General features: G+C 41.9%; 1 protein-coding gene across 1 annotated transcript in view; it reads right to left on the minus strand.

The window, feature by feature from the left end:
* The window catches only part of WWC2 (WW and C2 domain containing 2), a 170,135-nt gene that overhangs the window by 80,375 nt on the left and 67,764 nt on the right, over positions 1-21,996 (minus strand). The window contains exon 2 of the mRNA XM_024117363.3: positions 1,950-2,059. Coding sequence (XP_023973131.1) covers positions 1,950-2,059 — 110 coding nt within the window. The remainder of the gene's footprint in view (positions 1-1,949; positions 2,060-21,996) is intronic.

A 21,996-nucleotide genomic window follows, 5' to 3' on the forward strand; every position in this document is an offset into this window, starting at 1 on the left:
GAAGGTTTGTTTCTGGTTCCCTAAGTATCATTTAAGTTAAAAAAGCTAATCTGGGCTTCCCTGGTGGCGCAGTGGTTGCGCGTCCGCCTGCCGATGCAGGGGAACCGGGTTCGCGCCCCGGTCTGGGAGGATCCCACATGCCGCGGAGTGGCTGGGCCCGTGAGCCATGGCCGCTGAGCCTGCGCGTCCGGAGTCTGTGCCCCGCAATGGGAAATGGGAGAGGCCGCGACAGAGGGAGGCCCGCATACCGCAAAAAAAAAAAAAAAAAAAAAAAAGCTAATCTTTTATCCATATAAAATAAGTATAAAAGTGAGATTTAAATAACCATACGTGTGTTCGTTGAAAGACTGACTTAACACCTCCAAGACCTTGCTCCTTTCAAGCCCTCTATCTCACCCACCTGTGAGAATTAGACAATTTCACAGCCCTCAAACCTATTCCACCACAACTAAGCTACTCACACTGTTACCTGCACGCCCCCCGCCCCAAAGCACAAGCACACTCAGCGCGCCGGGCTTCTCAAGAGTCAGCTTCTCTGGCTCCCTGGCTGCCTCCGGCTGGGGTGAACATTTTCTTATCCCTGCTTGGTGGTCTTCTAGGCAGAGCACCCCCTTTCAGTGTAAATTACTGGAAGCGAGTCCTTCATCTCAACTCACTTTCACTGAAGCCTCACACTAGATCACTTGGAGGCCCGCATGCAGCCTTCCCACCCAACTGGCCGTCCGCCCCACGGCCTTCGGCCTCTGCAGACTTCAGAGTGGAGCAGCCCAGTCACTTCTGGAAACCCTCCCAGGCATGCTGGGAAAGGAGTATTTGCACAGGTAAAGAAAGATACTGACAGGGAATCTGTGCAAGGATACTTTCACAAATTCGATACGTGATGTGAACATATTTCACATATTTAACATTCTTAGATTTCTAAGAGATCACTGCTATAAATATGGGCTTTTTGTGCCTCTCAAAATCTTTATCATATATCTAGACAAGGGCAGCTGCAAGCCATCACTCGTAAATGAACATCAAATAAAACACTCTTCTATAATGATATTATTCCAAAAGACATTAATGAGTACTTATTGAATAAAATTTAAACGTAACGATAGACCTAAGAATATTAAGATAATGGAGTATAAATTCATTATGTATTCCTAAGAACCTATAAAAATAAAATAATTATTTTTAAGTGAAATAAGCAAAATGAATATCAGTGAGTATTACATTCGACCATCTGAATAAATTTTTTATAGGGGTGGCTAGAGAGCTAACTAGAAATATAAACACATACACAATATAAACAAACATACAAAAAACACTACCTCAAGTACGTGTTTTAAAAAGTTGTTCACAGCCACAGTGATCCTCTGCCCTAGGCTTACCATGACAAGGATGTGACACATCTAAACACTGTTACAGTGAGAGGTGCTCCCCTTCCAACCACAAAGAAATCAGGAAACAGAAACAAGACGAGGTTCTGGTCTTTTCGCCAGAGCTACAGCTGCGTCTTCCAGAGTCGCTGGTGAGTGTCAAGCCCTCCCTGGACCCCACCGGAACACACGCAGCTGCGCCAGTAGACCAGGCTGCACCCGTGCCCGCCTCTTTCCATGGCAAGGACAAGAAAGGGGGAACCCCACCCTGAAGGCCCAGTGGCCATGGAAAGAAGAGACAGATGGTCTCCAGAGGTCCTAGACGTGCACTGAAGAAAACTCATGCCCTAACAGGTAACAGGCAGGCAGGCAGACAGACAGGCAGACCAGGCCCCTTTCTCCCTCTCTGCCCCCATCAGCCTAACTCTACACACATGCCCCAACTTCCAAAATGGACATTTCAGTGAAATATTAGTCACTGGAAAGCAGGGGTTTAAAATAAAGAAATTCACTTTGTAAAATGTTTACTCTTTTGTATGACTAGATTTTCTGATATGCTTGCTTGTACCAGAGAGGAAAACTTACTGTTTATGTGATCGATGTAGTAGACACCAATCTGAGGGTCAAACCCGGCTTCCCATCCCCACGGCAGCTCATCACCAACACAGTCAGCAAACGACAAGGGCTTCGTTAGCCTGTAACAAACCAGAATAAAGGTGCAGGTGATTCTTTCCATGCAACCGCACATGTTTAAACCCAGCACCCTACCCGCGTGGTAAGTGTCCAGGCTGCGTTTCCTTTTTGCTCTTGATTGTTTCTAGAGTTTGCACTACTGTGTTTGAAATCTTTAAAGAAGAAAACAACAAGGCTGAAATGCAGAGATGAATATCCAAAAAAGCAGCAGTAAGTCATAATACCCTTTGCAAAGTTCACAGCTTAAGACTGGGAGACAAATCTGTACAGTAAATAAATAAGGCCATGTTAAATCAGGGAGAACGCCAAGCTGAGGGTCAGGAGGGCTGGAATCTAGCTTGAGCTCTGCAGCTAAACAGCCACCTCAGTGAAAAGAAAAGATTGTCCCAGGATTCGAGCACCAGCATCATGGGAATCATCTTATCAGGGCCTCTAAGACAAGACATGCATCAGGCTACACTAACTTCAGACTTGCACTCTCTTCTGTATATTAACTCGACCGCAAGGTCCACAAAGAGCTCTCCTTGAGAGGAGAGACAATAGATCTTATTTTTATGCTTATATTTTTATACCTGTACTTAACATTCTCTCAACAAAATATTTAATGGAATCAAACACACAAAGTATTTCTATTATCAATGTGATCTCACCTTTTGAAACTGCCTTAAACTTTCTCTTTAAGTCTTAAAACTAATCGGGAAACTAGTTGCCTAAGCAGAGTACAGGTTTCAGAGTTAATTATGAGTCGATTTTCTCTCTCACTTCCTTCATTTTCGCATCTGAGATTTTCCCTGGCTGTTAAAGCAGCTGCAGAGAGGCCAGCACCACAGACTGGTGACCGGCCTGCTGTAGGGTGGCCAACTTCAGGTGACATCTCTGCTAATTTAATGCACTGGCACCACCAGCACGGTTCCTACCTATGAAATCACCTGGAGTCTCTGTGATCCATGCTAGTGAATATCAATGATTTCATAGCGCAACTGAAATACAGGTCATTCCCAGAATCACATCACTCCTCAGAATAATGAACCGTGTCACGTACCCTTCAGAACGCTGGGAGAAGAACACGAAAAGGAGGGAAACCCTTTCTTCCCAGGTGTGGTCTGCCAACAGCCCTCCTCCAAGGATGTAAAACACCAAAGGGATGGAAGAAGTGTCTCCTTTTCTCTCAACCTTCCCTCAGCAGGAAATCCGCTTCTGGAGGTGGCTGCAGGGACCCTGGCGTCACGAACACCGGCTGACTCAGTCACCACACCGACTCACCATGAGACCTCCTGACTGGGCAGCTCTCTCTACCTCAGTTTCCTTCTCTTCATTTTACGTGGTGATCACACCCCCTACCTTCTCCCTGCAATTTAACTACCTGCTAAGATTAATGGGAGGGTGAAAAGGGACTAACTCAGAACAGTGTCTAGGACATGGTTAAGCAGTCAATAAACGTCAGTGACCGTGAGTCCAAGCATCACACGTGAACTCTCTCTTTCACTCTCCAGAGGAACCAAGTCTGGGAGCGCAACGTACGGCAGTGTTTCTCAGAGTCTAGTCCTCACGACCGGCAGCGCCCACCGCTGGGAACTGGTGAGAAGCAAATCCTTCGGCCCTCTAGTATAGCATATGCCTACAGGATCAGAAACTCTAGGGCCCAGCAACGTATGTTTAATCAAGCTTTCCAGGTAATTCTAGAGAATTTGGCTCAGAAGTTAAGAACTTGAAATTTAAGATCAAAGGGACCTGGATTCAAATGCTTGTTCTGCCATCTTACAACGTGGGGCAGGTTATTAAGCTTAAAAGCCCCTGTTTTCCAATCTATTATTTTTTTAAAAGGTAGGGACTGGGGGAGATCATGAAGCTTAAATGAGAACCAAACGGTGTAATGCCTGATAAGTGGAAAGCTTCCATATGCAGTAGACGAGTGAAATGAATCTCAGACGTGTTAAGTGATGCATCCAAATATGGCAATTTGCCATATTCGCTTTGCAAACCTGGAGTTGATTTGAACTTAATCTGAGTCCCAGAACTGGCTCTTGGAATTATGCTCAAATCCCACCTTATATCATAAAAAAAGGGCAGGAAAATTGAGTTTTCTTTGGACAAAGGAATTAGATACTACGTACATCAAAAACTCCCTGGGACTTCCCTGGTGGTGCAGTGGTTAAAGAATCCGCCTGCCAATACAGGGAACACGGGTCCAATCCCTGGTCTGGGAAGATCCCACATTCCTCAACTAAGCCCGTGCGCCACAACTACTAAGCCTGTGCTCTAGAGCCCGCGTGCCACAACTACTGAAGCCGGCGCACCTAGAGCCCGTGCTCTGCCACAGGAGAAGCCACCGCAATGTGAAGCCCGCGCACCGCAACGAAGAGTAGCCCCCTCTCGCCGCAACTAGAGAAAGCCTGTGTGCAGCAATGAAGACCCAATGCAGCCAACACTAAATAAATAAATTTATTTTAAAAAACCCTCCCCACACCATGGAAAGTGGCCTTGTCTTCATACTCTGTCTGTAAGACTGAGCTTCGACCACCTGATTAGACAAAGCCCCTTGCTTATCATTCTGCTTGATGTTTCTCTTTCCTTAAACTCCTCTATCTCTGCTGTCCAAAAGGCACATGTACCCTAAAGAAATAAAGAAGAAGGAGACATGGAAATGGTACGTATAAATGACAAAAGAGAGGCATTACACAAGTTTTGTCCTGGCACCAAAGCAACATGTTTAAGCATGAGTATGATATAAATATACTTATTACTTTTAGAATTAGAAGTCACAAAAGTTTCAGAACATGCACTATGATTACAAGTTATGGTAACTGGATTACACTTGGAAATAATCCATCTTTTCCTATTTATTGTTCAACAGATAATAATCACTTTATTAACAGTCACTGTTCTAACACTAGAATTACATCTATAAGTGAACTCAGTTAAAAATTCAGGCGTTTCCCGTATGGACACCAAGGGGGGGAAAGTGGCGGGGTGGTGGTGGGATAAATTGGGAGATTGGGATTGACATGTATACACTAATATGTATAAAATAGATAACTAATAAGAACCTGCTGTATAAAAAAATAAAATAAAATTCAAAAATTAAAAAAAAAAATTCAGACGTTTCCATTCCTGGAATTTTAACGTACAAGCTTCCTTGCAGTGTTACTGCAAAAATCAATTTAATACTGTACTTTCTGTATCTGGATAAATACAGATCTTTTCTCCATACCCTATCAATAAGTAAAACCATTAAATACATATTTATAAATTTCAAACTTTTAATTCTTATCCAAATTATAAAACTTAAATAGAATACCATTCTCAGATACCAAACAAAATGCATCACTCAAATATACTGCTATCCTGATAAAGAAAACATATTACTATGATATACTAAGAAGTTAACATGAAACAAAAAGAAATAACAGATGTATTCCAAAATTAGAAACAAACGTGACTTAGAACAAATACGGTGAGCAGAAATGTTGATTAGCTTCTAAATTGCTTCCTCTTGTTTTGCACAAGGAATCTCTGAAACAGTCAGTCTTCCCTTGATGTTAAGGAAGTAAAAAATGGACGGCATGCAGAAAGCCTGAAATTACGGACCGTCTTTATGCAAAATTCCAGAGATTACTCTTTGCTTAAAAAACAGTCTTCCTTTGCACCGTGACTAATGTGAAGAAAATGGCAATTTACTGCAGCACTTTGCCACAGTTTACATACAAAATTTGAACTTTGCAAGGTATTTCCTCTCCTTGTGGGCATTATATCATTCTTTTATACAACCTGTCATTTAGTATTTATTGTCAGGCCACGGATCCCTGTCCTGTGACATGAGATGCCACACACAGATGAATTTACTCTTCCCAATTACACGACGGTGAATACTGCTGTGTGTGCAAGCACACATCCAGAAACGATGACTTTGCGCTAACTGCAACCGAGTTTGTGCTTATTGCACTAAATGAAACGGCACTTGACAGAGAAAACCATTTTCAGGTTAATAAAACTCTTGCCACGGTTCCAGCCTCCCAAATGTACAGTTTAGCTTGAATGTTAAAGGTCTGAAGAGTTTCTTTTCCTTCACAGCATCTGCTGCTGCCGTCGTTTAACTGAAACTCAAGGCAGAGTTCGCGTCGTCGACTAGGTCTCTGATCGCTACAGAATCGGCCCACACAAACCCGCCTGAATTGCTCCAAGAGAACGGGGAAGGAATTCAAGGTGAGGTTCACAGTGTGAATTTTACAGGGAGGGTAAAATACCAGAAATCTCTCCATAGTTCTGAGAGAATTTTAATTTATAATGTTGCTGATTAGTCCCCTAAAAACAACTTCTTATCTGTTTCGATCACTATTCTAGGCAGGGAAACCAGCAACGCAAAGGAACAAAATGAGGGGAATGCCAGGGATGAGTGAACAGAGGCAGCAGGAAGAAACCGGCTTTTAAGAATACAAATCTTGGGCTTCCCTGGTGGCACAGTGGTTGAGGGTCCGCCTGCCGATGCAGGGGACGCGGGTTCGTGCCCCGGTCCGGGAAGATCCCACAGGCCGCGGAGCGGCTGGGCCCGTGAGCCATGGCCGCTGAGCGTGTGCGTCCGGAGCCTGTGCTCCGCAACGGGAGAGGCCACAGCAGTGAGAGGCCTGCGTACCGCAAAAAAATAAAAAAATAAAAGAATACAAACCTCTTCAGAGGAGGGTAATGCAGTTAGCTCTGGGTCTTTGGGGAAATTAGCTTAAATTCTTCTCAAAGGGTCACATTAGACAGGAGAGAACTGCCAGATGGGCAGGCCTGGACCTGGGGCAATGGGTCAGGCAGGAGACTCCTGCCCTGGGTTTGAACGGCTCATGCAGGGTTACTAGCTGGTAAGTGGCGTCTAACCGGGCTCACTTCTTTAGACTGAGTCCGTCATGTCCTCTTGGACCTGCTGGCTCTCAGACAGGTCTCCTCTACGTGGGCTCTAGGTCTGGTCTTCCTACAGTTTATACTCACTGGTGCCAAAGAGCATCAGTTTAATCCCTCTTCCACGTGATGGGCTTTCAAATATTTAAACACAATCATCTTGTTTCCCCAGTCTGCTGGCCTGGAACCCGGATGCCCCATCGCCTCACCGTTTCTCATATCTCTCCTCCACTCAAAAGCCTGCCCATCTCCCGCCCTTAATCCCATCCGCTTCTCCCTGCTCTGCAACTTCACTCCATCCGTTATTATCAAGGGTTAATCTCCTCTCACGTAGTTAAGGCCTTCTCCCTCAGCCTACAGATATACAGGACTCAATCCCCCCTACCCTTCAAAACGCCTTCCTTCAGATCTCCCGCCTCCTCTTCTGACATATGCTTCCTAACCGTTCGCTCTATCTGACCCAGGGATTTTAGATCTGGAGGACCTAAAATCTCCCTTATGCCACCTAACCTAACTCTCTAATTCCTTCATGAAGAGACTCCTGAAAGGCAACATTTGTGAGTAATTCACCTTTGAAAGTGCACACGGCTTGTGCTGTTGCTTTGGGGACCCAGACATTACTTGTAAAAATGTCAATAAAAATATTCTATGTAAAAAAGGTCAATAATTATCCTAATAATATAAAACATTCACTGAGTGATTCCCACGTACCACACATGCTTTAATGTCTATAAATGTGTGAATTAAATCCCCATAAGCCTCCGCAAAGTAGATAAAATTATTATCGCCCTTTGAATACCCTGTGCAGGAAAAAAAAAAAACCCAACTTACTTGTAATGCAACAAGCCTGTGACTTGACCGCACACACCTCTCTCTCTAGTCAAAGTTTGTGGTTTCCAGCCATGAAGTTTCCATTCCTGTGCAGGATGTGGCCGTCACTGCTGTCATTCCAGGCACGGATTTAACTATTGATATGCTACTTGGATTAACTAGCCACCAATTTCTGGAAGAAATGGCAATAAAGGAGTCCCTTTAAAAAGTTCTGGAGGGAGGAGGTGGGAGGGGGCCTGGGCTTTAAGACGGCCCTGCAGATGAGGGACAGAATGCTACTGCTGCCTGAGCGCGTCCACGGCCGCGCGCACGCCATCGCGGGCCTTTGTACCAGAAACCCTCGCAGAAGAGGCTCCAAAGAAGTAAAAAATAAGACCTGATCACAGGAGAGAGGAAAAATACACACCAAGGACACGCAACTCTTAAATTCTTTAGGGATCTGACCAAAGATCAAAAGCAGCTTTTAAAAAATACTCTCTTTACATGACTTGTAGACTGAATGGCAATTTCTAGGTAAAACTATATGATTTATACATATAGTATGTAATTCTTCAACAGGAGGTTATAATATGATTCAGTTTAATTGTTTATATTGTCTGCCTCCTTTAGTTAAAAAGAAAAGGTGGGGGACTTCCCTGGTGGTCTAGTGGTAAAGGATCGCCTTCCAATGCAGGGGACTCGGGTTCCATGCCTGGTCAGGGAACTGAGATCCCACACGCCGCAGGGCAACTAAGCCCGCGTGCCACAGCTATTGAGCTCGCGCATCTCAACGAGAGAGCTCCTGTGCCGCAAAACTACAGAGGCCACGCGCCCTGGAGCCTGTGCGCCACAACCTGCACACCACAGCTAAAGAGAAGCCCGCGTGCCGCAACCAAGACCCGACACAGCCAAAAATAGAGAAAGAAATAAAGAAACTAAATTAAAAGAAAAGAAAAGAAAAGGTGTTGCTAACAAGGCCAAAATTGTGGATGCCATCTCCCACAAGGGCTCTTTAATACAACACTGGCCCAGAAATGCTGAGTTACAGCAGTGGTTCTCAGACCTAAGAGCACATCCCACTTATCTGAAAAGCTTATTAAAACAGATTACTGGGCCCACTCCCAGAGCCTCTGACTCAGCAGGTGAGGGGTGGGGTCTGACCTACTAGGATTTGCATTTCTAACAGCTTCCCCGGTGATGCTCATGCTGTTGGTCCCTGGACTACACTTTGAGAACCACTGGTTAAAGGGCACAAATTACAGCCTAATACACCCAGGTGATGGAGAAAAGGAAAACAAACTGAATTTTAAAAGGAACCTGGGACTTCCCTGGTGGCGCAGTGGTTAAGAATACGCTTGCCAGTGCAGGGGACATGGGTTCGAGCCCCGGTCCGGGAAGATCCCACAGGCCGCGGAGCGGCTGGGCCCGTGAGCCATGGCCGCTGAGCCTGCGCGTCCGGAGCCTGTGCTCCGCAGCGGGAGAGGCCACAGCAGTGAGAGGCCCGCGTACCGCAAAAAAAAAAAAAAGGAATGAAGTACCTATACAAGCTACTGTGTGGATGAACCTCCAAACATTATATTAAGTGAAAGAAGCCAGAACAAAGGTCACATATTATAATTCCATGTATATAAAATATCCAGTATAGATAAATCCATGCAGACGGAAAGTAGGTCAATGGTTGCCAGGGGCTAGGAGAGGGGCAAATGGGGAGAAAGTGCTCCACGGGTACTGGGGTGATGGAAACGTTTTGGAACTAGACAGAGGTGGTGGTTGAACACCATTGTGAACGTATATATGCCACCAAATTGTTCACGTTAAAGTGGTTAATTTTGTGTTATGTGAATTTCACCTCAATAAATTGTTTTAAAAAATTAGTAACAAGTTATAACAATGCCAAGACTCCAAGTGAATATTTGGAGTAAGTAAAATAATAAAAATATGGGAAAATGTTCAACTTCACTAATAATAAAAAGAAATGCCAAATAAAACAATAATGAGGCTTAATTTTAAGTCTATTAGGATATCAAGTTTTTGTTTTGTTTTGCTTTGTCTTAAGGATGAAATTCAGTTCTGGTGAGGATGTGGGAAATCAGTTACTTTCATTTATTGCTGGTGATGCTGTAACTTGATACATCCTTTTAAGAAACAGTTTGGCAGTATTAAAAAACCATTAAAGTCTTGATTCCATGTAACCCAGAAATGCTACTCTTACTCAGTGTCCCCTGAATCCTGTCCCGTCTGACCACCTCCACAGAGACTCAGGAGTCACCTCAGCCACCTTCACTCCACTCATTTCTCGACCAGCTTCTCAAAGGCAGGTCCTCTGCACCTGTCTCTGTATCTCTAGCCCAATGCCTTCCTTGTACACAGTCGGCATAGAATCAACGTTGGCTGAATGGGTGCAGATTAGAAAGGAAGACAGAAATGAAAACAGGGACACCATGGAAGAATGTCATTTTTAAAAAAATGTTCAATTTACAAAGATGTAATGGTAAATGCATTTACTAAGAGAACAATATGAAGGTTGATATTAAGGTGATAGTTGACAAACACGTTTCCTGACCATGGGACAGGCAGGATACGAGAAAAAAATCTTTCAAAACTGCATCAAAATATCTGGTCCTATAATTTATTTTAGTTTACTATAATTATATTATGTATCATAAATGAATAGCTAAACAGGGAACAGATTCTTAGTTACAAAGAGGTAAAAGAATTTATTTCAGGTGTTTCAATAATTCAGCAAGTTTTTTAAAAATAGTATCTTACCCTACAGAAGAAAACAGAGAGGTCAGCAAACACTTTAACCTGAACCTCATTTCTCTCCTAAGTGCCAAGAAATGTTTGTTTGTTGGATTATTTGGTTTTGGAAAATAGTCTGAGAATTTAAGTGGATATGCTGGCAAAGAAGATAGGAATATTTGAAAGAGGAAGAGGGCTTAAGAGATTATTGTCCAAACAAACAAACAAAAACCCACCAAGACTGTCTTGTCCTCCTCCCTAGACTTTAAACAACACACAACCATCAAGGATTTCATCACAGATAATAACTGTTCAAGGGCCAGGACGGGAAGAAGTGGGACACTCACCCAAGAGAATGTGCTCCAGTCACAACAACAAAGAACTGACACATGACCCACCCACCCACCCCTCGGCGCGGACAGGACCTTGTTAGATGCAACCTCTCTCTTAGAGAGGTCAATTAAGTGATTTAAATGAACCAGTATTACTTTTATCAAAACTTAAGGAACTGGGAAGATGTTTTTTAATCCCTATGACCTTATAGGAGAACCCCAGTTAACAATATGTTTCATTCTAGGCTATGTTTTTCTTATATAAATATATACATATGTATACCGATGCACGTAAAATATGATGCACATTTTTACAAGATTGGAATTAAATTAAATAAACTGTACATATACTATAGTTTTGGGTCCTACCTTAAAAAAACACAAGTAATACATTCTCATTATGAAGAATACATAAACTAGGATAAGCTATTATTAAAGTCCCTCCTTCATTTACCTGTAGAATGCTACATACTGTAATATTTTGGTATCTTATAGTCCACCTATAAATTCATATACTTTTACAAAACATGCAAATAGGCTCATACTATGTGCATTTTCTATGACTTTGTTCAGCTTGCAATACAAGTAAGAAATCTTTCAATGAGCGTATGTACAGGTTTACCTCAATCTTTTACTATCTGAGTGGATTACAGTCCATTATTTAACTATTCATCAATTAATAGACATGAGTTGCAACTTCCTTCAAGAGAAACTAACGCTTCAAAGAACTTGCTCGTAAATGTTTTCAGCTGTGCAATGTTTTAGACTAAAGCCCTTGCGAAGAGTCAAAGAACACACACCCCTTTTAAATTTCAAAATCTCAACATGCATTAAAGAGATGTTAAAGACATATTAGCATTTACGTTTTTACATTCTGATAGTCTCCTCCACGTGGGCGTTCGCAATTTGCACTCTCATCCACAAGGTAAGCGAGGGCTCATTTACCCACATTCCACCACCTCTCAATACGATCGCTGGAGAGGGGAGCAATCTAGTAATTGCTAGTAAGGTTTGTAACCTTTCTGTACGTTTATTTGCTTCTTTTGTGAATTGTCCTTTTAAAAATTGTGTTGTTTGTCCTTCTTAATGATTTGTAGCAACTTTTAGCTGTGCAATGTTTTAGACTAAAGCCCTTGCGAAGAGTCAAAGAACACACACCCTTTTTAAATTTCAAAATCTCAACATGCATTAAAGAGATGTTAAGGACATATTAGCATTTACGTTTTTACATTCTGATAGTCTCCTCCACGTGGGCGTTCGCAATTTGCACTCTCATCCACAAGGTAAGCGAGGGCTCATTTACCCACATTCCACCACCTCTCAATACGATCGCTGGAGAGGGGAGCAATCTAGTAATTGCTAGTAAGGTTTGTAACCTTTCTGTACGTTTATTTGCTTCTTTTGTGAATTGTCCTTTTAAAAATTGTGTTGTCCTTCTTAATGATTTGTGGCAACTTTTAGCATATTTTGGTATTAATCCTTTGTCAAGTGGCAACTATTTTTTCCAAGGATATTACTTATCCATAAACTTTGTTTATGATGAGTAAAAGATTGATTATTTAAACGTGTTGGGCTAATTGGATAGCCAGTTAGGGAATAAAAGCTAGATCCTACCTCTTTGTTACAACAAAATTAATTCCAGGTAAATTAAAAGAGCTATACATGATACATGAAACTGAAGTATGAAACCCACTAGAAGAAAAGATATAGAAGAATTCTTTAGGACTTCTGGATTGCACTCCTTAACCCAGTGTTTCAAATTGTAGTCCCTTAAAACACTTGCCACTGAAAATAAAAACAGTGACAACAAAGCCATACTCTAAAATTTTAGCGAATTGCTGGCAGCGGCTTGGAGCTGATGGCTTGCTCACTTGGTTGAAAAGGCAATTAAGTGTCAGAAAGGTGCTAAAGACGTAGTAGCACCAAACAGACTTTCTCCTGGATCTAATCAGAAGACTTGAAAAGTAACATAGACCAAAAAAAAAAAAAAAAAAAGACTAAAATACTTAATGGGATGTTCCTATTCCACTGCACCTACCTTGGGAACCATGGTCCTGAAAAGGCAATTAAGTGTCAGAAAGGTGCTAAAGACGTAGTAGCACCAAACAGACTTTCTCCTGGATCTAATCAGAAGACTTGAAAAGTAACATAGACCAAAAAAAAAAAAAAAAAAAGACTAAAAGTTACTTAATGGGATGTTCCTATTCCACTGCACCTACCTTGGGAACCATGGTCCTAGGTCAATGGAAGACACCCAGCAAGGAGCGGCAGACCTGGGACAAATTTTAATTTAGGAAAATGAACCTGAGAGTGACGCACTGAGCAGGCTAAGGCAGCGGTTCTCAAAGTGTGGTCCCTGACCCAGCAGCATCAGTTACCGCCTGGTAACTGGGTAGAAATGCAAATTATCAAGCTCCTCCCCCGAAACTACTAAATCGGAAACTGGGAGGCTATGGCCAAGCTCTCCACGTGATTCTCATGCCTGTGAGAGCTGCTGGGCTGGAGAGGCTGAAACAGACCTCAACCTTCCCTTTTGCCATCAGAGAGTAAGCAACTGCAATGACGAGGAGAAAGGTGGCCAAGGTGGTGGCAGCGCGGAGGGCTGCGGGAAAGGAAATGAGCGGATTCGAGGCTGCCGCCGAGGAGAAAAGGCTCCTAGTGAGAAAAGGCTCCTAGTGACGGCAGACCTCCCAGTCACTGGATATTTGAAAGCAGAAGCTGGATAACGAAAAGTTGGGGGTGTCACTGAAACAGGGCACTCACTAAACGTGAAAGCAGAAATGAGAAAGTCTACAATGCTTACGGTTTGGCAGTTTCAAAGGAGCGTAGTGCTATCAGCGTGGGTAAGCAAAATGATCAGAAACAATTAACTTAAAAATATGTTGCGTGTGAGGCGCCAGAGGGACATGCAGGTAAATTGAGGGCTAAAATTTCCACGTGGAGATCGGATAATGGATGAGATTAACGAGCCCGGCAAGGCCTTGGGATGTGCCCACATTTAATGGGACAGTAAGGATGCTGCGGAAACTGACTTCAACTGGAAGAGGAAAAAAAAAAAACCACCACCCGCTCCAGCCTCTAATCTTTTCATTCCTGCCAATAGGAAGTAATAATAATAAAACTACCAACAAAGGAACATTTCATTCATGCGTCCACGAGGTCACCCGACGTTTACTGAAAGCCTCTTTCGTGTGCTGGGACACATGAGTCGCGAGGAGCATGGCTCCCGTCGCCAGCAGCTTCTCCAGACCACCGGTGCCTGTCCTCTAGGTGGGAGCTGCGGGGTGACAGAAATCACTTCCCCACTGGTAGCTCCATGTTTGCTTCGGAGACAAATGCACTTGGACCGTGCCTCCTGGTGGTGCCGTGGCTTAATACCAGTGGGCTAGTCTTTCTAACATTGGGTGGAGTGCAGGGGAACACAAAGTCGTCCTCGTAACAGCAACACAGGGCTAGACTCCTTGAACCAAAGCGCCCAGTTCTCTGTCTTTTAAGTGCAGAGACTCCATATTTGTTAAGAGGCAAGTAGCCTTCCGAGGCCGGGAAAACCAGCTGCACAGAGCCCACGTGGGCCCGACCTCTCTCCTTTCCACACACTAAGTCCATGGCTAACTAGCCATCTTCACGCCCCTGATCACGCTGACCACAGGAAGCAGTTACAGGTCATGCTGGAATTTAATAATCCCAAGCCTAGCTTTTTAAAATTTTTTTCATAGGATCACTGAAGTTTAATTTATATACCAGGAAATTTGCCCGTTGTACGTGTACAAATCAGAAATTTTTAGTAAATTTATAGTTAGAATCACCACGCAATCTAAGTGTAGCACGTTCTGACCACCCCAAAAGATCCCTTAGGCCTATTTGCAGTCTCCCCCTGCCCCATCCCTACCCCCTGCCCCAGGCAACCACGAATTTACTTTCTGTCTCTATAGATTTACCTTTTCTGGAATTTCATACAAATGGAAGCATGGAAATTTGTGCTTTCTTGTGTTTGGTTTCTTTCATTTGGCATGTTTTTGTGGTACACCCATGTCGTCTAAAGACTGATTTATCTTTCTTCCTTCCTTCCTACGACCTGTCTTGTCCACTTCTGGAGTCCTCGGTGCCTAGAACAATGGCTGGTACTCATCCAACACGTGCTCAATGACTGTCCTTTCCGCGGACCACTGCATCTGCACTGATGGGTCCCTGGCAACCACACTCTAAATCCCTCTCAGGATACGGGGCTTTTGCACTGAAAAGCACCTCATTCTGGCTCTGAGTACAACGAACACAAACCAAAAGAATCACGGATTTTTTTTTTTTTTTAAAGCTACGGGTTGGAATTTCTGAAAATAATATCAGAAAAAACTCGGACCACTGCATCTGCACTGATGGGTCCCTGGCAACCACACTCTAAATCCCTCTCAGGATACGGGGCTTTTGCACTGAAAAGCACCTCATTCTGGCTCTGAGTACAACGAACACAAACCAAAAGAATCACGGATTTTTTTTTTTTTTTAAAGCTACAGGATTGGAATTCTGAGAATCAAGTATCAGAAAACTAAGAAATGTTCTTATGCAGCCCAAGGAATGGCGCTAACATGCTACAAATCAATTCCATCCCCAGCATTTGCTTTGCTAGTTAAACACATGATTGGATTTTTGTAACTTATAGGACGACTTTCTTTGGTGGTATTTCCTTGTGCCTTCCAGCCTCTGTTTTCCTCTGGCACAGCACCAGATCCTCCAAGCACTAAAAATTAGACGTATGGAATGTCAGGAATGTCTGATAACTACACTAACTTCAGAGCTCAGCCATTAGTCATAAACAGAAATGCCCTTTGAGCTCACTCAAATTGAACTCGAAGCAAACAAAAGTCATGAGGCTGAGTACTGGCAAAGCGTGCAGGCTGCTGTGGGGTGGGCTGGGAAGGCTCTAAATATAGTTCTTCATCGCAGCAAAGACAAACACTGCTTCGTTATCGAAAATGTTAATACACTGAAGGTGCAAAGCATTGCTCGGTGACGTTTTCAGTTGGTAGCACCTGAGTTAGAAACACAAACCACTAAAATTACTTTATAAAATAAAGTTTGTCCTATTCCCATATACCTTCGCTAACATCTCCTTAACAGGGCCTCATCTTTAGTTATTAATCCAGCTCTACAGGTGCTGGTACTGTTCAAGATTAATTAAAAGAAAGAATACAAACACCAAAAACTTTGAGGAACTGTTCTAGCTCAAAAGAGAAATAACAGGGACCTCCCTGGCAGTCCAGTGGTTAGGACTCGGCACTTTCACTGCTGGGGCCCGGGTTTGATCCCTGGTCGGGGAACTAAGATCCTGCAAGCTGCGTGGTGTGGCCCCCCCCAACAAAAAAGAGGGAAATAACAACCAATTGTAGCATGTTTATCTCAAATGGATCCCAATTTTTAATTTTAAAAAAAGGATAAAAGAATTCTTAGAACAACTGCTGATTTAAATATACTAGATGCTATACTGGATATTGGATGATAGATGTTAGATGACATGACAGGATTTAAAAATTTTTCCATAGTCGTAATAATTGATATTATGGTCTGTAAGGGAATATTTTTTCCTTGGTAGATGCATGCTGAATTATTTAATGGTGGAGGGTCATAATATCTGTAACTTACCTTCCAATGTTACAGCAAAAAACAGTAAACATAAATACAATACACACACACACACAAAATAAAAAATAAATACAATACAGCACAATACACTCATATATTTAAAGAGAGAGGGAGGAGAGGATAAAAGAAATGTGGTGATAAATTATTTGTCAGATCTACAAATTTTTCATAATAAAAAGTTAGGAGGGAAAAAAATCCCTCATTAAGGAAATTCCAGTAAACACAACAGATTGAATACATGTGTTTGCCTACACTCCATCAAGAAAATTGCAGAAAAAGGATTTTAAAAAGTCATAAATGCAGAAGGACAAAGGGCAGCTCAGAGGACAAGAGCCACAAAATTTGGGATTGTGGAAAGCCGAGTGGTAACTGAGTTAGCAGACCCGAGAAACAGGAAACGTAAGTCAGCAAGAGAAAGCCCAGCAGCTGACGGATTCATACTGCAAACCCTTGAAAGGCTCTGGAATTCCGGCATCAAGGACTTCAGACAGCTGGGTGTGGCTGTGGAGGACTGGCCGGAAGTCTGTTAAGAAGTAGCCAGCCCCTCAGCCTGCCTTTGCCCAATCTGGGTGAAACTGAAGGTTTCCTCTCTAGAGAGACTCAACTACAAAGATTCTGGACTTCCTGGCAGCTGGTACAGCTGAGAGAAGGCGTGCCTTACTGAAAACAGGAGGATTAAGGGACTGACCAGTGGGGTTCCCGGACCCCCTTTCCCCACTCAGTTTTCAGAACCACTGGTAGCTGGGCTTACACTTGCTAAGCAAGAGACTGGTGACGTTTTTCCTGGGAAAACTAACAAGCTCAGAAGAGATCTATTGACATTAATACCTGGGAGTGCCCTTATAGGAAGGGTGGGCCAGATCACTACATGACTAAGCCTCACCCACAATATACAGCTTCCAAACTGCTTTTCATGGCTCAGTCTTAAATATGATTGATAGCTGTATCAGTCAGGACAGGCTAGGTAATGCTCTAATAAAAAACAATACCAAAGTCTCAGTGGCTGAACACAACAAACACTAATTTCCCACTCAAGCCAAGTTCAAAGTGGTTCTGGATGACTCCCCCGGCAGCTGGCCTCCACAGTATGGCTCAGGAGTCCAGGATGCATCTCGGGTGACTGGCACCTCCACTGCGATACCAGATAGTTAGATAGATTGATAGATAGACAGATCTCAGTCAATCAATCTTGTGGGCTGGGGATACATGTACATCCATACTGTTCACATTCCACAGCCAAAACACATCACATGGAGGCAGGGAAATTAATCCCCTCATGTGCCTGGAAGGAGTGGAAGAACCAGAATGATCAGTGTGAGCTATTCTAATGCAGAAGTTAAGAACACTAGTTCTCTAAAAGCAGAATCTAAAACAAACACATTAAAACAATGAATCAGGCAATTTAACGCATAGAAGAAATTTTCAAGTTTGTTCAGAGAAATTGAAGAAAATTTCAATTAGCATCTTCAGAGAGACATAACAGACCATCAGAAAATAAATATTTGGAGAAAGAAATTTAAAACCCTTGGTAATGAACAATACGACAGAAGAAATGAACCTATCTATTGAAGCGTTAGAAGATTAACTTAAGAAAATTTCCCAGAGAGAAAGACAAATAGAAAGGAAAAGATAGGAAAACTGGAGGACCAGTCTAGGGGGGTCTACTATCTGAGTAGCAGCAGTTCCAGAAAGAGAGAACAAAGTAGACATGAAGGGGAAGATATTATCAAAGATGTGATACAAGAAAATTTCTCTTAACTGAATGACTGGTTTCTTGAATATAAACAGCCCACACAGAAGAATCGTTAAAAAAAGACCTATGTCAAAGCACAATATTGTGAAATTTTAGAACATGGAGGCAACGAGAAGAGTCTAAAAGCTTCAAGAGGAACCAGGTCACCAAAAAAAAAAAAAAAAAAAAGAAAGAAGAATCAGAAAGGCTACACACTAACAACAAATTTTCTGAAAAAGAAATAAAGAAATTGATCCCATTTACAATGGCATCAAAACCAACAAAATACCTAGGAATAAATTTAACCAAGGAGGTGACAGATCTCTACTCTGAAGACTATAAGACATTGATGAAAGAAATTAAAGACAACAGAAATAAATGTAAAAGTATCCTGTTCTCATGGATTGGAAGAATTAATTTTGTTAAAATGTCAGTACTGCCAAAAGCCATCTACAGATTCAATGCAATTCCTATCAAGATAACAAGGGCATTTTTTAAAGAAGTAGAGAAAATACTCCTAAAATTTATATGGAACCACAAAAATACCCTGAATAGCCAAAGCAATCCTAAAAGAATAACAAAGCAGAGGCATCACACTTCCTGATTTCCAACTATACTATAGCTATAGTAATCAAAACAGTACAGTATTGGCATAAAACAGACAAACAGACAAATGGGACAGGATTGAGAGCCCAGAAATAAACCTAAGCATACACAGTGAACTAATATTTGACAACCGAGATAATAATACTCAATGGAGAAAAGACAGTCTCTTCAATAAATGGTGCTGGGATAATTGGATACTCACATGTAAAAGAATGAAATTGAACCCCTATCTTACAACACTCAGAAAAATTTACTCAAAATGGATTAAAGACTTAAATGTAAGACCTGAAACCATGAAACTCCTAGAAGAAAACAGAGGGATAAAGCTCCTTGATGTGAGTCTTGGTAATGACTTTTTCGATATGACACCAGCACAAGCAACAAAATTAAAAATAAACAAGTAGGGCTACATCAAACCAAAATTTTCTGTAGAGCAAAAGAAACCAGGAACAAAGGGAAAAGACAACTTATGGAATAAGAAAAAATATTTGCAAACCATATATCTGATAAGGGGTTAATATCCAAAATATGTAAAGAACTCATAAAGCTCAAGAGCAAAAATAAACAAATAACCCAGTTAAAAAATGGACAAAGGACCTGAATAGATCTTTTTCCAAAGAAGATATACAAAAGGCCAACACATACATGAAAAGATGCTCAACATCACAAGTCATTAGGGAATGCAAATTAAAACTGTGATGAGATATCACCTCATGAATGTTAGAACGGCCATCATCAAAAAGACAAGGGATAACAAATACTGGCAAGGATGTGGAGAAAAGGGAACCCTTGTGCACTGTTGGTGGGACTGTACAGCCACTATTGAAAATAGTCAAAAAAATTAAAAATAGAACTACCATATGGTCCAGCAATTCCACTTCTGGGAATATATCCAAAGGCAACAAAACACTAACTCCAAAAGATATCTGTACCCCCATGTTCATAGCAGTATTATTTATAATGGCCAAGACTTGGAAACAACCTAAGTGTCCATCAGTGAATGAATGGGTAAAGAAGTTGTGCTATCTATCTATATATAGCACAACTATATTAATATATATATATTATTCAGCCATAGAAAAAATGAGGAAATCCTACTACCTGTGCCAACATGGATGGACCCTGAAGGCATTAGGCTAAGTGAACTAAGTCAGACAGAGAAAGACAAATACATATAAATGATCTCAATTATATGCAGAATCTGCAAACAAACAAACAAACAAACAAAACACCAAAAAAACCTCATAGTAAAGAAAAAGAGATCAGACTTGTAGTTGCCAGGGGCGGAGGTGGGGGAAGGGGGAATTGGTGGAAGGTGGTCAAAAGGTACAGACTCCCAGCTACAAGCTAAGTAAGTACTAGGGATGTCATGTACAGCCTGGTGACCACACTAGCAGCTAGCAGCTAACACTGCTGTGTGATACACAGGAAAGCTGTTAAGATGGTAAGTCTTTAGAGTTCTCATCATGAGACAATTTTTTCTTTTCTTCCTTTTCTTTTTATTGTGTCTCTGAGATTCAATATGAGATAGCTGAACCTATGGCGGTAATCATTTCACAGTACGTGTAAATCAAACCATCATGCTGTATGCCTTATACAGTGCTATATGTCAATTATTTCTCAATAAAACTGGGGAAAACGAGAATCATAAAGGCACCGGACTTCCCAAACACAAGGCTGGAGGCTACAAGTCAGTAGAGAAACATGGTCCCATTTTTCAGTACAAATTATTTCCAATCTGCAATTGTATCCCCAGGTAAAATGTCTATCAGGTATGAGAGTAGAATAATGTGGCATTTTCTGAGATGCACAGACTCAACAAATTTCTCTCCTATGCCCCCTTTCTAAGGCAACTCTACCAAAAGGAGAGAAGAAAGCAAGAAAACTGGAAGACACGGGATTCAAAAATTAAAGTATCTTAATTTCTAGTAAATGGAGACCCCACGCGCGTATGACCCGTGCAGCAGTTACAGTTACACGACTCACCAGGCTGAACTGGAAACCGAGAACAGAAGGAGCGGCAGGTGTGAAACAGACAGAATACCTGTTGTGCTTAAATGTACTGAAAGGAGATTTACAATTCTGGCAGCAAACTGGTGATGGGGACATAGAAAATTAAGCCAATGGAAAAAAAAGAGACAATTATTAACTACAGAGAAAACCAAAGGAAATTCAGCTGTAGTACACTAGATGGGTCATCCAGAAACAATATTTACATAGTCATAAAAATGTAAATATTGAATACTGATTTCTTTACAAGGTGATATAACACTCCAGGATGATGAAGGGAAGGAAAATGTGTACATGGGGAGGGCACCCAGGAGAGCTGAATCCTCACCCGGAGTGGGAAGTCAATTCTCCAAATCTACAGCTAAGAAAATCAAGACATAGACAAGTGGTATTTAAAAATACAGAGGTAAATACCAAGAGAAACCGTTAAATATGTAAAAGTGGTTGACTCTGGGGAGAGACGATCAGGTAGAGGGAAGAGCAGTGGGTCGGGGACTGCCGATGTGCTTGAGAACCTATAACGTTCATTAATCATTTACAGATAGAACTCTGGCTAAAATAAAGTTGTAAAATCTCCCATAAGTTTCCAATTTTAATTCCAAAAATCAGAAAACTTTCTGTACTGTCTCTTTTTACTGATTTCAAATTTATTCTTAAAGAAATATCACGTAGGCTTCCCTGGTGGCGCAGTGGTTGGGAGTCCTCCTGCCGATGCAGGGGACGCGGGTTCGTGCCCCGGTCCGGGAGGATCCCACGTGCCGCGGATGGGCCCATGAGCCGTGGCCGCTGAGCCTGCACGTCCGGACGGAGCCTGTGCTCCGCGGCGGAAGAGGCCGCGGCAGTGAGAGGCCCGCGTACCGCAAAAAAAAAAAAAAAAAAAAGAAATATCACGTAAAGTTTTACATTTTTTAAGTTTTTTGAAGTTACAGTTTGTTAAAGCTACATTTGCTCACAGCTTCACGTATTTTTTCCCCGGTACGCTAAAGCACGTCACCTAAAAATCAGAAATTATTACCAATGTAATCTTTTAGTAGAAACTAAGTTCTAGTGAATGAAACAAAACAGAAAATTTAAATATTATACCTTGTTCTGGGTTTTATTTGGAAGCCCTTGTTACATTCAATACACTGTTGAGAGATATCAAATAATATATATGAAAAATATTCAGTAAAGTGCATAAATGCTTTTA

The sequence above is a fragment of the Physeter macrocephalus genome, chromosome 20 (assembly GCF_002837175.3).
Source record: "Physeter macrocephalus isolate SW-GA chromosome 20, ASM283717v5, whole genome shotgun sequence".
Classification (NCBI taxonomy): domain Eukaryota; kingdom Metazoa; phylum Chordata; class Mammalia; order Artiodactyla; family Physeteridae; genus Physeter; species Physeter macrocephalus.